This window comes from Monodon monoceros, unplaced genomic scaffold (genome assembly GCF_005190385.1).
Source record: "Monodon monoceros isolate NGI ecotype Baffin Bay Population unplaced genomic scaffold, NGI_Narwhal_1 Super_Scaffold_14, whole genome shotgun sequence".
Classification (NCBI taxonomy): domain Eukaryota; kingdom Metazoa; phylum Chordata; class Mammalia; order Artiodactyla; family Monodontidae; genus Monodon; species Monodon monoceros.
Genome location: NW_021703770.1, coordinates 1329923 through 1347278, shown reverse-complemented (window position 1 = coordinate 1347278; position 17356 = coordinate 1329923). Strand labels below are relative to the sequence as shown.

The following is a 17356-nucleotide window of genomic DNA, read 5'->3' as shown; positions in this document are numbered from 1 at the left end:
GAGGCCTGATGAGGCACCCCCCCCAGGGCAGCACACGCACAGTCATGGGATTGCTCAGCAATTCAGTGGGACCCAGCAACAGCACAGCTTCTCACCACACCTGCACACGTGACCCTGCCGTGAGCCCTGGAGGTGGTGACCGGCTTGTGGGGGCCGGGGGCAGGAGGGCTTTCAGGAAGCCAGGAAGGGCCCCGCTGTGCTCTGTGACCTGCACCGGGGTCGGCCAGCTTTTTCTGCAAAAGGTCTGACAGTACGTATCTTAGACTTCACGGCTCACAAAGTCTCCACTGCAACCACTTAACTCTGCTGTTGAGATTGCAGGGGTGAGCAGACACGTCATGAGTGAACGTGTCACTATGTTCCAGCAAAACTTTACTGGTGGACACAGAAATTTGAATTTCACATAGTTTTGATGCCAGGTACTATTCTTTGATTTTACCCCCAACCATTAAGAACTGTAATAACGGTTCTTAGTTCCAGGAGCAAAACAAAAACAGAGGTGAGCCGTATTTGGCCCACAGGCCTTAGTTTGTGGAAGTCTCAGCTTATTCACCTGTAAAATGGGGATAATACTACTCACCCTAATTCAAATGGGAAATTCAAATGTGGGGAAAAGGCACGATGTTTTCTTTAGATAAATAATGTGCTAATAACCACTCGTTAATACACGTTTGTTGACATTTTTATGTAGTCCTCACAACAACCATCAAGGCCTGTTACAGATGAAGACTCCAGAGATGAAGTGCTTTGCTCAAGGTCACCCAACTGGCCAGCTGGTGACGGGACGGGGCGAGGCTGGAGCCTGGGACCTGACCACTCACCCAGCAGCCCTGGACTGGTCACCCGTGTCCTCACCCGCACGACAGCGAGGAGAACACCAATCATGCTCTGAACCCCTGCCGGGAGACTCGCTGGTGAAGGGCACGCACGCACATCGGGGGCGCCCACCCAGTAACCACCAAGGAGTCGGCCTGGAAACGAGGCTTGGAGCTGGAAGTCCCAGGAGGCAAGGCACCTTCCAAGTCACGTTTAGTCCAGACGTCTGACTGCAAGCACTTTGCTCATATGGTGCTCAAGTCGTCGACCAGACACACACGCAAGCACAGACGGACTCTTCAGTGAAAGCGTTATTTCATTTAATCGTGAGGAAAAATGCAACCTCCTTTAATTTTACTTTATAAACCTCACTCCGTATCGTAAGAGCACAAAGCTTCATGCAGGCAGTACACAAAGGAAATGGAAAACAAGACACTACACGTGCTTCTAAATTTCTAGTTTATGAGAGTGACAACCTCAGCTGCCTGAGAAATACTCACATCACTCCTGCTGGTAGTTCTCTAATTATTTTAGGCTGTTTGACTCTCAGACATCACTTTTCTTTCTTTGCTTTCCACTACCTCACTCCCAAACTAAAAATTACCATCACATATGTGTGGAGGAGTGTGCAAATCTCTCCCACTTACTGCTGAGTGATACCATTTCAACGACTTTTCTTCACCTCTAGAATTCGCTATGAATAGATACAACTTGAATTTACTACTGAGACGTGGTAAAGAAACTGACAGTTACCCTTCCCATGTCAAAGCCCTAAATAATTCTGAAGAGATCACTGACTCACACCATGGTTTCTTCATACTTGTTTTGTTGGATCAAAGCCACATTTTGCCTTTCATTAAATACTGAATGATATTTATATCCATAAATAATTATATTAGTAACACAAACATGAAAATAAATATTACCGTCCCCACTAATTTCATCTGCAGATCCGGGTGGCATGCAAAGAAAGGGGGAGGAGAGAGGGGGGGAGGGGGGAGGGGAGGGGGGGGAGAGAGGGAAAACGCTATTAAAATGACAAGCAAATCAAAGTGTAAGGAAAACACAAAAATTACCCCCCCAGTCTAATTCAAAAGATAAAAGAAGATCATAGGAGTTAGCATGTTTACTTAAGGGCATTAATGCGAGTTTTCAGCGGTCCACACGTCACCCCAAGTAAACAGCAGTTTAAGTGCGTTTCTGCCGCATTAAGCAAAACTGATTGGATTGCTCCTCACGGTTAAATGTTAAAAAATGACTCTACTTGCCTCGAAAGGAATTTGTATCCTCTTGGAAATGAAAACTATGGGTCATTGATGTGTACCCCACACAATAAGCAGGGAACAGCCCTCAGCAAGCCTCCCCAGGATTCCAGCCTTCCAAAGAAGCTCAAGGAGTACAGCACCTGAGGCTCTGCTGACGAGCTTCCACTTACATTTACACAGTGTTTGTAGAAGTGACTCTTCCAATTGTTACAGGTAATCTTCCCTTTGCTAGAAAACTCCCCCCCTTGGCCTCTGCTCTGCAGCACCCTGAGTATCTGCCCCCGAGGCAGGAAAGGCAGACCCCTGGGGCTCACTTGGACCATCCTTCTCCATTAATCTCATGCCAGGTCAGGAAACCCACAAGGCAAAGGTACCTGCTGGCCCCTTTGGTAAAACACTAAGATCCCACAGGGGAAGCCAGGAAGCGACTTCTAGCCCTGTCACGCATTTAAAAACCAGCAAACGGGCAACAGTCTTCCATGAGGAGAGCGGCCCACAGCACCGCTGCCAGCAGTGGACAGCACTCACGGACCCCCAGGACAGGCACTCCCGCTCAGGGTAATCTACAAGCATCTGGTTAGGCTGCTGCCTGGGGCGCTGTGGTTAGTAAGAGTCTGTGCAAAGATGAGTGCAGTACCCGCAGAAGGAGGTTCGTGGGAACAGAAGACCAAAGGGAGAAAGCGCCTAGCTTTCTTAACTTTATGTTGGCAGTGACTGACTCCTTTATAAAGAGGCAGGAGGAGGAAAGAGAAAAACAAACACATTTTAATACAAGAGCAAACTTATATTTTAAGGCATATCAATAAAAACAAATACAAAATTGCAATGCTTTTATGTGACTACTGGCACACTTGATTTCTTAATATAACTGAGTTTTAAGAAACATATTAATATTTTAAAATGCAATTTTCCCTCTTAGGAAAGATTAGCACTAGACACAGAAAGTTTTAGCAAGACATAAAGAGAGTCAGCCAGCTAAGCCTTTACAAAGCCAGCCAAGTAAAGGTACAGATACCTTTACAAATAACAAAACTGAAATAAAATGAAATGAGACAAACAACAAAGACCAATAAATAATTCAAGATTCTTGTGAACATCTAACATTCAACCACAAAGAAAAAAATTGCAGAAAACTAGCAGATCCTGATTTGTGAAAGAGCTTTATAAGCACTTCTCCCCAAATCATCAGCAGACACAGACCTCAGGTGTACACCTTCAATAAACTGCCTTAACATCAAAACATACGGACGTCTGAATACATAGGTTGCAAAGCCCCTCCCCCGCCTACCAGCATCCTTTGTTCATTCACTCTCATTCATGTGCTGCAAACTCACTTGAAAGTCAACTCTCTTTGTATGAGGCACTTGCTGGATGAACAAGCACCCAGGACAGTAGAACAGAGAAGAAACAACTGCAGTACGCTAAGGGCAAGAGCAGACAAGTCAAACTAGAGTCAAAACAAGGGATGTACAGCCCTTTAAAATGCAGCGGTGACACCATGTGACAGAAAAGATGCAGTGGGCATGCACAACTTAACTGCAGATCCACAGGGTCCCATCAAGAAAGGTAAGGATTCCAGGTGTGGGCCCAGGGAGAGCAGGGTCAGGATGAAGACGGCAACAACTTACGGCCATCAGTTAGGAACAGAAATGAGAAGAACTGAAACAGACAACGTGGTCACGCTCCCACGGAGTGTGCTGTTATCCCAACAATGTGCACTGTTCCATCTTCCCCCCTTAGCACACACTCAATTTCCTGTGTGATGACTCCAGAGGGCAGCTCCCTGTGTTTTATCGGTTAAGAATACGAGAACAGTGCCCTGTGCCAGGCGGGATGGAATTCCGGATGGGGTGGAGGGGCAACAGCTATAGGGGTCATTGAGATGAAACAAGAACACGGACTGTGGATAAGATAAGAGCATTCTATCAGAGTCAAATTCCCTGGTTTTGGTAAAGACACTGTGACTGTGTAAGAGGATGTCCTTGGTCTTAGGAAATGCACACTGAAACATTTATAAGTAAAGGGGCATACCATGTCTGCAACTTGCTTTCAAATGTTTCAAAAAAAAAAAAAAAAAAAGAAGACAACACACAAATGGCCAACAGGCACATGAAAAGATGCTCAACATTGCCAATTACTAGAGAAATGCAAATCAAAACTACAGTGAGGTATATTACCTCACGCTGGCTAGAATGGCCATCACCAAAAAGTCTATAAATACTAAACGCTGGAGAAGGTGTGGAGAAAAAGGAACCCTCCCCCTACACTGCTGGTGGGAATGTAAATTGATACAGCCACTATGGAGAACAGTGTGGAGATTCCTTAAAAAAATAAAATACAGAACAACCATATGATCCAGCAATCCCACTCCTGGGCATATATCTGGAGAAAACTCTAATTCGAAAAGAGACACGCACCCCAATGTTCATAGCAGCACTATTTACGATAGCCAAGACATGGAATCAACCTAAATGTCCATCGACAGAGAAATGGATAAAGAAGATGTGGTACATATATATACAATGGAATATTACTCAACCATAAAAAAGAATGAAATAATGCCATTTGCGGCACCATGGATGGACCTAGAGATTATCATACTACACGAAGCAAGTCAGACAGAGAAAGACAAATATTGTATGGTATCACTTACATGTGGGATCTAAAAAATAATACAAATGAATCTACTTACAAAACAAATAGACTCAGACACAGAAAACAAACTTATGATTATCAAAGGGGGATGTGGGGAGATAAGTTCGGAGTACAGGATGCCCAGATACACACTGCTACATATAAAATAGATAAGCCACAAGGACCTACTGTATAGCACAGCAATTATACTCGCTATTTTGTAATAACCTATAATGGAAAATAATCTGCAAAAAAACCCCTGAATCACTTTGTTTTACACCCGAAACTAACACAATATTGTAAATCTACTATACTTCAATTTTAAAAAAGAAAAAAAAAAGTAGAGGGAAGGAGAAAGCAAGTGGGCCAAAATAGAGACATAGTGAATTTGAGTAAAGAACATATGAGACTTCACTTTACTATTCTTAAAACCATCCTCTATGTGTGAAATTATGGAAAAATAAAATATACAAAAATCTCTATTTGGATTCAGATTCTGGCTCCACTACTCACGCCATGACATTAGAAAAGTTACCCAACTTCTGTTTCTGTTTTCCTATTTGTAAAATGAGGCAGTAACAGAAGCTTCCTCAAGTAAAGAGATGCAGAGAGGATTCCATGAACTCCCAGGGCACCCGGCACAGGACAACCGCTCCAAAAGCGCAAAGCTATTCCTACCTTTCAATTTTTTATCTTATTTCTAAACTAAGGTAATGACTATTCTTCATATTAACTTAAAAAGCAAATACTTTTTAAAAAATATAGCATAACTTTTTTTGAGTAATAACAAGAATATTATCCACACCATTAAAAAAAGTGTTAGGACCCTTCCTTTATTTTATCCAAGATGACTACTTTAATTATGTTTGTAAACACCTACCATGAGCTAACAGCACACTGTGTACATGCTGGGGCTACAGCACTGAAACAGCCCCCCCCCCATTCTTTCCTTGTTGAGCTTACATTCTGGGTTGGGGAAAAGATGATTAAGTGAGTAAACCGTGTGGTACATCAACAGGTAAGTGCCATGGAGAAAAAACTCAGAGCAGACGCAGGACAGGGAGTGCTTTCCTGTAGGGTTGCACCTCTAAATATGGAAGGAGTCGTTTGCTAAAAGCTTTCCAGAGCAGAGGTGAGCCTGGGACACTGGCCAAGGAGCAGCAGGGAGGTTTGGCGGGGACAGAGGGAGGGGGAGGGCATGGCAAACGTACTTCTCAGTCACCCATTTCTCAGGGCAACCGAACAGCTGATGAGCGGAGGCTGTCTTTAGAAGTGTAACAGCGGGGCTTCCCTGGTGGCGCAGTGGTGAAGAATCCACCCGGCAATGCAGGGGACACGGGTTCGAGCCCTGGTCTGGGAAGATCCCACACGCCGTGGAGCAACTAAGCCTGTGCGCCACAACTACCGGGCCTGTGCTCTGGAGCCTGCGAGCCACAACTACTGAGCCCACAAGCCACAACTACGGAAGCCCATGCGCCTAGAGCCCGTGCTCTGCAACAAGAGAAGCCACCACAATGAGAAGCCCGCGCACCGCAACGAAGAGTGGCCCCTGCTCGCCGCAACTAGAGAAAGCCCGTGCGCAGCAACAAAGACCCAACGCAGCCAAAAAAAAAAAAGAAGTATAACAGCGAAATAAATGAAGATGACATGAATGCACCCGTGGCCATGCTGTGGCCCCGAATGAAATGCCTGCACAAACATCAGTAGCTGCCAAAGCCACGAGGTGAAACACAGACTCTCTGAACCTATGGATCGGCTTAACGTCACAGAGACAGCAGCCAGATGTTACACAGCACCTATACGTGGTCTTGTGAAAACAAAATCTTTGAGTCCGAATCCGACCAAACTCCTCTCAATCCTAACGACCAGGCTGTAGGTAAGTCAGGAATACAGGGGCTGGAGGGGGACCCGCTCAACACAGCATCACGGAGCGGCACTTGGCCAGGCCGAGTGTGGGGCACAGCGTACAGGACACGATTTCCTCAACAGATAAACTGCGATCAAGAAAAAAAGAAGGGGGGCAGCAGTGCACAGAGACAGGAGGAGACAGGAGACACAGCCAAGTTCACCCAGCCCTGCTTGTCTGACCCCAGACTGGATGACACCAAGTGTGAAAATGCCTTAACCAGGGAATCCGAGCACTGACCGGACAGCTGGTATTAAAGAACTACTGTGAACGTTCTTACAGTGTAGTAATGTTGTTTTTAAAAAGTCTTTATCTTTTAGAAATATTTACAGAGGAATATGCCTTCAAGGCGCTTGAGACCATCTGTGGGGAGTGTGTGTCTGTGTGGCTGGGGACAGAGGTGAGGTGTGGCTGGTTTTCAGCTGCTGAACCTGGGTGATGAGCCTGGAAGATCGCTACCCAATCTACTCTCTCTGCTTCTGTGTGCGTCTGGAGCTTCCCATGACGAAGTGTTAAAAAGCTAAGAATTCAAAAGCATGACGATATCCACCCATTCACATGGCCTCTTGCTTGTAAAAATATCAAATGTATTTTATCTTGACTCATGCAGTTTGATTTTAACAAATTCCACAATATGATGAAGCCATGACATGCTACTAGAAACCCGTGAGGTCAAATTCCAGAATTTATATTTTAAAAGTTTCAAGCCTTCCTTTAAAATTTTTCTCTGTGAAAGGGGAAAAAAGAAAACTGGGTCTTCAGATGTTAGCAATATCTGTTTTTATGTTTAACAAGATGATACTTGGGCTTCTTGTAGTAATAAGTTTTAAGAAGATTATTAAAGTTTATTTATTAATGTGTTAATAAGTTTAGCAAGAGGATTAAGATGGTTCATCAGCTAAATAAACCCAAACACTGGCCATCGTGAAGCACACTTTCATACAGACAAAAACGCACCCTTGCTCAAAGTGCTATAGTGAGGGAAGCGCCGCGCTGCCCCTTGCTATGCGGAGGCTATTAGGAGGGGGTGGCCACGCTCTAGTCTGGACGCCAAGTTCATAGGACTAAGAGGACGGATCCATGTGGCCTGGAAAGAGTTTCCAGAAGTAAATATCCTCTTTAAATTTCTGTTGTGCTCATGACTGCTCCAATCTCACTCGGGCTCTTTTTCATCTGCAAGTGTCTCAGGCTACTCCCCCCGGGGGTCCTACAAGTGTCTGCCTGTCTCCAGGCCTGCAGCTGAGGGGTTCAGTCCAATTCCAGGGTGACGAACAGGAAGCCATCTGGCTCCGGGTCCTTCTTGGGTGTTATTCTACAACACATGACGTAGATGCTTCAGCACCCATGTGACTCCAGAGTATTCTTCTTAACTCCCTTAGAAGCCAGAGAGGTGAGGGACATCATCAAGGAGCACCCTCAAATCTCCAAAGAGGCAAAGAGAGTTCAGATGCTGTGACAACGGTGCGAGAAGGGGGGCTAGGATGAAGGAAGTAGCACGGCGGGGGTGGTGGTGGGGTGGTGGTGATGGTGTATTTTCATGATCACTTCCTTGTTCACGTGCAACACGATCAACCGCCCTGCCCCTACCCGGTCAGAGACGGCTGAACGTCTCTCCTAACGCCAGACTGACTACAGAACGCTAGTCGTGGCTGATGGAATTAAAAGAATTTCCAGTAAGCCAGGTACTATGAACATGTCAAACCCCCAATACGTACGACTCGGTGCACGTAAAAATCACCAGCAGCATTAAGTTGATTAAATCATTTCATAAAGCATATAATTTACAAAAATTAACTTCACATGTACTAGGCGACAATACTCTATTAGGGCACTTAAAAAAAATCTCTAAAAGCTTTCGTTTAAATCAAGCTTTCAGCGCAGACAGAGACTACCTTCTAAATCAGCGTTATCAAAAGTGAAACTAGGATGTAAACCAGACAAGAGAAACTCTTTCGAACTTCAATACAGGGCAGACTTGCGGATTCCAACAGAACAGTCAGAAATGAGTCAGGACTATGCTATTCCTGATAAATGGGAGAAAACTACCCTGAAATCAGACTCAGACTCTGCCAAAACTACTCCTCCCTTCTACACACGAACATCTCAAGCTTTCCAATGACTCAGTGTGGTCTAATGGAAAGGCGATGGGTTTGGAGCCCAGATCTGGGTTTCCATCAGGCTCTCGGCCACTGCTAGCTACGTGAGCCAGGCCTCGTCACCTCAGCCCATCTATAAAGTGGAAACATGAGGAAGACTGTCCCGAGGTTCAAACAAGACAGTGCTTGTGAACATGCCTGGCATAATCTCTGAGCCTCATTCACATGTAAATAACTATCAGTACTTATATTTACAAAGCAGGGGCAGAGCAATGAATGAATAACAGACCTAGTGTTTCAGAGACTGTGAGAAAAAAGGGGGAAAAATGCAAATAATTATTATGGACTATACATATACCACTTTATATTTTATAGAACTTTACAGTTTACAAACTACTTTTGCATATATAAAGAAACTGCTTGATAATAGAAATGCACAGTTTTCCCTAGAAAGAGTTACTTCCCATTTTCACTGTACAAACAGAATGCTTAAATAAATGCAATTAAACTATCCTGACTCTTAGAGTAAAATATTCCAAAATCAGTCTATTGGACCCATCCTAAATGGGCCGGTAAGCCCCCAGAGTGGGGCCACTTGGGTGGTCAGCCTGTATTCAGTAGAACCCAACTTTACCCAGACATTCAAGGAACCTCCCTCAGTACTTGTGAATGAGTTGGTCTTGTCATCTCTTCTTTAAACCCTGCACTTCAGAGGCTTGGGAACTGCATTTATGTATGTTGAAGCTGATTAGCTGACATGATCTCTTTCTTTTCAACAAATAAAACATGAAACTTCAATCTCAAAAAAAAAATTAAAGTAACTGCTTTAGAATTTGTAATGAAGCAGCTTAACGCAAGTAACATTTATTTTGCTAAGTTTATTTTCGTTTATAACAATTTTTAGTCACTAACTTGAGAAACCTAAAGGTAATCTTAAACAACTGGAATGATGTTGCATGATTAACTAACAGAAGAATCTGTTATAGAGTAAAAAAAAATTTTTTTAATTTATAATAAATACTGAAAAAGTATCATCACAAAGTGGTGCATTTGATCATCAACGAAGGGCTCAGCAGACGCAACCAAACCAAACATTTCTAACAAAAGAAGAGGTCATTGCACTGGTTGTCATGACAGACACACAAGAGAGAAAATCGTCTTCTGATCTCCATCCCACTACTACAACCCAGACGTGTGACAAGAGCCACGTGCACAGTGCAGTGGCCGTCATGCGTTACCTGTGTTTCTGTTACACTTAAGGCCCTACTGCTTGAGTAAGGGCCTGGTTATTAAAAAACAAAACAGAACCCTGAAACACAAAAACCAACCAAACAAAAACCAAAGTTTATACCTTTGAAATATTTAAAATTCAGCTTTATTCATTGATTTTCCTCAGAAATACCTATATTCCTGGGGTATCTTCACCCACACGAACGTGGCTCAAGCACGCCTCCCCCCCTTGCCCCGATCCTGGCACCCCTCTCTCTGACCACTTACAGACCCCTTGTCTGTAGTACAAGCAACGGCCTCTCCACTATAGTTCTAACTGAGCTCCAGAACGTGTGCTTACACGTTTCCTAAAAACTTACACTTAGGCTAAAAAAATTACTCTAGGCCCTCAGAGAAATGTGCCCAAGGAAATGCACTGTTCTGCTAGATATTTTTGTAAGTCTGTTAACCTTATACTTATTTTTATAGAGAAACTTTGTCTAGATTTCAGAGATAAACTCTGCATGTATTCAACATCAACTGTAACTGTGCCCCTACTGGAGATGATCTGATAACTACATTTCCTCCTACAATGAGATTGGAAGGAGGGCCTGGTACCCCGTCATCACGAGCTGAGAACTGTCTGAAGGCATCTAGACCCCCATTCTTCCTGCTTGCTTCCCTCCATGCCCCTTACCCAAAACCACCTAGGAGTGCGTCCAGGACAGTTCACAGTGACCAGCTCACAGCAAGCGTCTAGGAGTCCAGCAACTCTCAAGGTCACTGCTCGCTCGGGGTGGGGGGGGTGTCCCTGCCTTTCCTCCTCCTGTTTCCGCGCGTGGAGTGCATTCCTCCAAGCCCCAGCACCTCTCCATACCTTGCTCGGGCATCCGATTCATTTAAAGACAATCACTAAGCACTATGTCCCAGACAATAAACGACAAATAAAACACGTCTTTGCCTATGATGGGGTCAGGGTCTAGTGGACAAGAAGGTTTCTAAAATCATTACATCTATTTAAAGACTATTCACAATAGTGAGACATATGGTGGGCTAGAGAACTCCGAGGAAGAAGAGTCCGGGAGTAGCCAGGGAAGGCTTCTAGGAGGCGGTGGCATCTCAAGCCAGTCTTGAAGATCAGGTAAGAACTTTTCAGTTATGAATGTAAATAGGGGAATCAGACAGTCCCACTTTCTCCATCTTCCGAAGTGATTCTTCATCTGTACCTGGGGTAACCTTCCTTACATTGTTATTGAAAGGCAATATAGCCTAGAGGACAATAATGACCTGAGTTCAATCCTAGCTCCATCATTTTCAAGTTGTGTGACACTGAACAAGTGTGTTCACCTCTCTGAATTTCTTTCCTGCTATCTGTGAAATGGGGAGACGACAAAGACCTCGTGAGATCGTCGTAGGGATTAATGAGATAATACCTAACGCTGTGCACAGCACGCTGAGAACCTAATAGAGACCCGTCCCCTCTTCGCTGTGTGTGACCTCGCCTGCCCTGCTGTCTGCCACTCTGGCTGCCACTGGGTTTGCCAAGTCCCTGCTTCAGCGCTCGCTTCAGCGCTCGCTGTCGAGCACTGTGTGCGTTCAGTCACCTGCTCAGAGAGACTCCTCTTGACCCCAGCTTTAAACAGTCCCACCCCTCGCTCTCCATGTGCCTGCTTTATTTTAACTCAGCGCCCGTCTGTCTCCTCCACAGAACGCCAGCTCCACAAGGGGAGGGCCTGGCTTTGTTCACTATCGCACCCCAGCATCTGGAACAGTGCCTGGCACGCAGCAGGGACTCAGATGTATCTGTGGACAGAATTACCGTAAAACGGGAAACGTAAAACTGTAGTATCCACCTTGCAGGGTTTGCTGGGGCCAAACGAGATGGACCCTGACAGAAAAACAAGTCGTCACGGCCGGCACACAGACTGAGCCTCAGCCACCGCCCACCAGCCTGGAGACAGATCAGCTTGCGGTGGGGCACAGACGGGGCGCTCTGCAGGGTCTGGGGTGGGGGGCGGGGGTGGTCTCCCCTCAGTGTCAGCGCCACACCCACGTGGTGCCGGGTTTCCAGGCTGCTAGGTAAGGAAAAACCCCGGGGTTTAGCAACAGTACCGGCTTTCTTGGTGTCAACTTGATAACCTATGGGCGACGTGCAAGACACAGCTCCTGGCTGGCCAGGCTGCTGAGATGTTCTTCTCTAGTCTTTGTGGAAGACACAAATAAAGCACACTGTGAGTCCACTTCCACAAAAGAGAGCAAGCCACAGGCGGGCTGACGAAGGGTCAACAGGAATCTAAGAAGTCAGGCCCGTCACTGAATAGCCACAAGACGCTGAGAGATCCTCCTGGCCTGTCTCGGTAAACCGCCAAAGCGGTGGTCACGCGTGAAACAGCATCACTGACTCTAAAGAACGGAAGACCTTGACAAGTGACAATGGAAAGGACGTGCCGGACGGTGGAGCAGCTCAAGCAGAAGGACAGAGGGAAGGAGGCAGGGCGGAGCGCTGGACGCCCGACTTTGTTTGGCTGAAGAGCAATGTGGGGGAGGGATGGCAAGGCAGGCTGTGCACAGACCACGGGAGGCCTCTGGGGGCTGAGCTGAGGGGCCGAAACTTCTCTGACGGACTGTGAGTCATTCCTGGAGCTCCTGCCCAGGGAAGTGCCTATTTAAATTCAGTAAAGGTGGTAGCCATCAGGCAGCTACTGTGGAGAAGGGGCAGAAGCATAAACTTCCAGCCAAGGGATAACCAGGGAGAAGCAAGGAAGGCGGACTCAGAAAGGAGGGGTTGGCCGGGAGAGGTGACACCGGCAGGTGCTGTGAGGAGCAGCTCTGAAAAACCTCCTCTGAGGATGCCAGGAAATGGAAGGAACAAGACCTGAAGCTTCTGCGAGGCCTGCTGTGTTTCATCACTAGCTGGAGTCACGACGCGCCCAACAGGGCGTGTCAGCTCTGCATCACGCGGAGCAGCTGTGAAGCACGCGTGCGGCAGCCACGGTGGTGAGGGCCACCAGTGCCTCCCGGGCCTCACTCCCAAGTCTGCTTCCCGTCTGGCAAGGAGAGGGCCAGAGCGCTTATGAATTGCTCAAAGCTGGCTCAATCTCGCCTCTTCCATGGAACACGCCACAGAACAGCCTTTGATGCCCAGCGACTGACAGGGTCCTTCACCACCTCGCCGCTCTGGCATGGGGTGGCCCCTCCCGCCCCGCCAGAGGGCCTGCTCTCTGCCTGCTCCACCTCCTGCTCCGCCACAGACGGGACATGAGCGCGCTTAGCGGCCCCGCATCACCGCGGGGGTTCAGAGAGCCCAGTGGAGGCGGTGTGTGTGCCGGCAACCCTGCAGCCCGCCGGGCATCTGGCACTGCCCAGCAGTACCAGCTCCAGCCTTAACACCACTCTCCCCCATCAGGAAGGGATCAGTTTCCTGAGCCGCAGTGCTCCGGCCCACACACACCTGCCCCACGCGGTTCATCACTGGAGCATCTTTGCTAAGCATATGGATACGAGCACAGATATTTCTTGAGAAGGGGGCTGTGAGAAGTTTGTGGACAATAAAAAAAAAATAAGCAATTCTATTTGTACACTGGAACACTAGAAAATAATTCAGTCATCAACGAGGCAAAAGCACAAAACTAAATTTTAGGTAAAAATTAACTCAAGGTAAATTAAACTAACAGGAGTTAGATTTCTTCTAAGTCAGATTGTCAGATACTAGAGTTTTAGGAAGCTATATTTTAGAAATGTGACACACATAAGAACATATATGTGTGTATGGATATACATGTATACACATACATGTATAAATATACACGTATAGTATATGTATCAATATTTTAAGATACCACACCTGGGTCCACAGAAGATGCTTTTTGCTTTTTCCCCACCTTTCCTCTATTTTTCACATTTTTAAATGGGGAAAAAAGGCACATGTATTTTGAAAACATACCAAGGAAAGCACCACACTCATCACACCAGCAAATAGTTAAGATAATGCTATGTCAACATCTTAACTATATTTTTAAAAAAGCAATATTCAAACACTGTTTTATGTTAATTGTTAAAGACAAAAGCTGTTTAAAAAAGTTTCACATTTCCTGAACTTCAAAAAATAATAAATATACAAAGTATATTATGTTAATTTCTGCTGCATTACAAAGATAAGTTATAATTGCAGTTTCAAAAGTAAAAATTTTCCCTCTAAATATAATTAACATGGAATTAAAACTGAAAAATAACTTGGAATTCTATACAATCCTGTGAGTAATCTAGTATTATACACGTATGTCTCATATTAAAAAAATCAGTGAGCTATATTTAAACCTATTTCATGATGGTAAAATTATGCAAATTTTAAAAATTATTAATAATTTTAATGTTTAATTTTTGTAAGCTATTCTAGAAAGAAGTAATCCTAATAAAAATGAGCAGACGTCTAACACATGGCGATTTCCTACCACCGTGGTGGGCCCCTCTGCCTGACGCCCGTGTGGCCTCTTACCTGACACAGAGACAGCGTGGGTCCGAACGCCCTGCTTCTCGCTGTTGGCCAGCCTGGAACAGAGGTGCAAAGCCGTGAGTGCCATGCTCTTCAGACCACACCGCCAGCATTCATTCAAACCGTGAGCTGCCCAGAATCAGGACGACTGTGCCATTTCCCAGGGAGACTGCACAGTCTAGAGCGGTGATTTTGTAAAACACTGGATTCTACCACCTGAGGCCCTTAAAGTCACCAGACTGCTTTAATGTTTTAAAGACCAGAAATTAAGACAGAGAAGTGAAGGAACGCTGAACTATAACATGACTGAATGTGGTGTACGTGGCTTAGATTAACTTTAATTTAGATGCTGGACTGCAAGGGAGTGGCCGAAGTTATACCACAGAGGGAACGATGCCTGGGACTGAGATGCGAATGTGAAACACTGTTTACACGACTAGCCCTGCTTCAATTTCGAGCATGTCCAAGAGCAGACAGCACATGGGCATATATTGTTATTATTTACAGACTGAAACAAGGTAAGCTTAACGCATCCGGTTATTTGTTTCATGAAACGGCTCGACAAAACGTTAGTGTTTTACATACACACCCACATAAAATAACATTTTGGCCAAAGGTTTCAGTGACGTTTTAAAAAAATCCAAGTACGGTTCAGTTTAAAATTTTTGGAAAAGCGTAAAACAGAGAAAAAAGGAACCCTATAGTCTTTATTTATTTTTTAAAAAATTTTTGTTGCATTTCTTTAATTAATTTATTTATTTTTAAATCTATCTATTTTTGGCTGCTTTGGTTCTTCGTTGCTGTGCACGGCTTTCTCTAGTTGCGGTGAGCAGGGGCTACTCTTTGCTGCGGTGCACAGGCTTCTCATTGTGGTGGCTTCTTTTATTGTGGAGCACGGGCTCTAGGTGTGTGGGCTTCAGTAGTTGTGGCACGTGGGCTCAGTAGTTGTGGCTCGTGGGCTCTAGAGCACAGGCTCAGTAGTTGTGGCGCATGGGCTTAGGTGTTCCGCAGCATGGGGGATCTTCCCGGACCGCGACTCCAACCCGTGTCGCCTGCATTGGCAGGCGGATTCTTAACCACTGTGCCACCAGGGAAGCCCAGAACCCTATAGTCTTTAGATGTCAAAGTCACTTTGCTCTTTTTATAAAAGAAAACTTTTCCTGCTACATAAGCCTTTACTCTAGAAGTACTAAATAAGAATTTTTCCTAGTATATAGAATTTATATTAGGTAATACGGGAGCTTAAAATAGTATATCCCCATTGAGAACTAGAAATATTCAATATGCAACTGCATAACCTCTATAACTAAGGGTTACAGCACAAAGCCATAGCCCTGAGTTCCTTTTATGGAATTCTCTAAATATGTGAAATGGTATCTTTATTATAAAAGTTTAACCAAAGTTGTTTTCTAACAAATCACCAGTTCCTCTTCTATTGCAGCTCCACGACCTATTCTCACCATCTCTGAACTATATTTCTCAGGAGGTCCCAGGTGCACACATTCATAATAAGCAGGTTGCATCACCTGCCTCTGTATCCTGTTGATAGGACACCAGGGTCTTCCTTGGCTGTGGGCTGGGATGCTACTTCAAACCAACTTACAACTGCAGGGATACCTGCACCTCTCTGATCAGTGGCAATAACAGGTCTGCTGCTCTATGATTTGTGGAAATTCTGCTCTTTTAAAGTTTGCTTTATTTGTTCAGTTTTTCTAGGATTTGTTAGCACTTCTAACCGACTCCCTTCTTCCTGACTTTTTTATCTGTGTTTATGATTCCAGTGTGTTTTGATCCTCAAAGTCATCTCTTAAGACTTTCCACAATTGAAGATACTCTGAGCATTAGTTCCTTGCCTGAAATGGGACATTAACAAATATCTATTAAATATTGTTGAGTTTGTGAAACACAAGGCCTAAAAGCTAAGAGAAAGCTGGTCTCGCCCATCCCTCCACTCGCCTGCCCAGCTACTGTGTACCTCCTGTGTGCCAGATACGGCCCAGTGTCGGGTCTACCACGTCACGTGACCCTGGCCGTCAACGAGGCCACAGGGTGTGAGCAGCAGAGAGGTAACTGTTTAATGTGAGATAAGTTACAGGAAAACACACAGGGCTGCTCCTGGGACTGGGGTGGTGGGAGGTTTCCAGAGGCAGGGATGCAGGATAAGATTTGAGCAGGCCCCTGCTGAGGACAAGGCCGGAGGGAAGGAAGGACTCCAGGAACTGAAGGCAGTTCAATGTGAACGAAGAGTGAGCACGAGGAACGGGAGGTGAGGCCGGAAGAGCCGGCAGGAACCGTCGTGCAGCCTCCCGCCGGCTGGCTGAAGGATGTGGGCCTGAATCTAAGAGCAGCAGCGGTCATGCGAGGGGTTCGAGAGGAAAAGTCCCTTCTGCTGTTGTAGAGAATGGATGGGACGGTAGGCAACATGGGACAGGCAAAGATGGGTAGGAGGTGTGCAGGAAAATGGGAACCCAGAAGACCTGAGACTGCTGTCCTTTGAGGTGGGCCCTTGGCTGGTGTTGAGGAGGGCTCCCACCAACCCCTAACTAGTAAGTGTGGTTCACTGTCCTTACACTGTTTGTACAAGTAATATGGTTCATGCTGAACTCTTGCCTTCCTTCTGGGAGTCTGCAATTTGGGTACACGCCAAGCAAAGTGTGCATACGTGACCAGGCCCCCATAAAAGCTGGGGCACCGAGTCTCTAACTAGCTTCCCTGGTAGACAACACTCCATGGCATCACACCTCATTCCCGAGGATCAGGTGCGCCCTACCTGAGTCCCTGAGAGAGGGCTCTTGGGAGCCTGCCCCTGGCTCCCTCGGGACTTCATGCCACTGCTCTCGGCCTGGCCAGTTTTGCTCTGCGTTCCCTGGCAGCCATACATCACAGCTGAGAGTACGGTTACGTGCTGAGTCCTGGGAGTTCTTTCTAGAGAATCACT

At 45.7% G+C, this 17356-nt stretch overlaps 1 protein-coding gene across 10 annotated transcripts in view; it reads right to left on the bottom strand.

The window, feature by feature from the left end:
* Positions 1-17356, bottom strand: part of PTK2 (protein tyrosine kinase 2) — a 253684-nt gene that overhangs the window by 75807 nt on the left and 160521 nt on the right. For all 10 annotated transcript variants that reach the window (XM_029222747.1, XM_029222740.1, XM_029222744.1 and 7 more), the window contains one exon: positions 14422-14474. In XM_029222747.1, coding sequence (XP_029078580.1) covers positions 14422-14474 — 53 coding nt within the window. The remainder of the gene's footprint in view (positions 1-14421; positions 14475-17356) is intronic.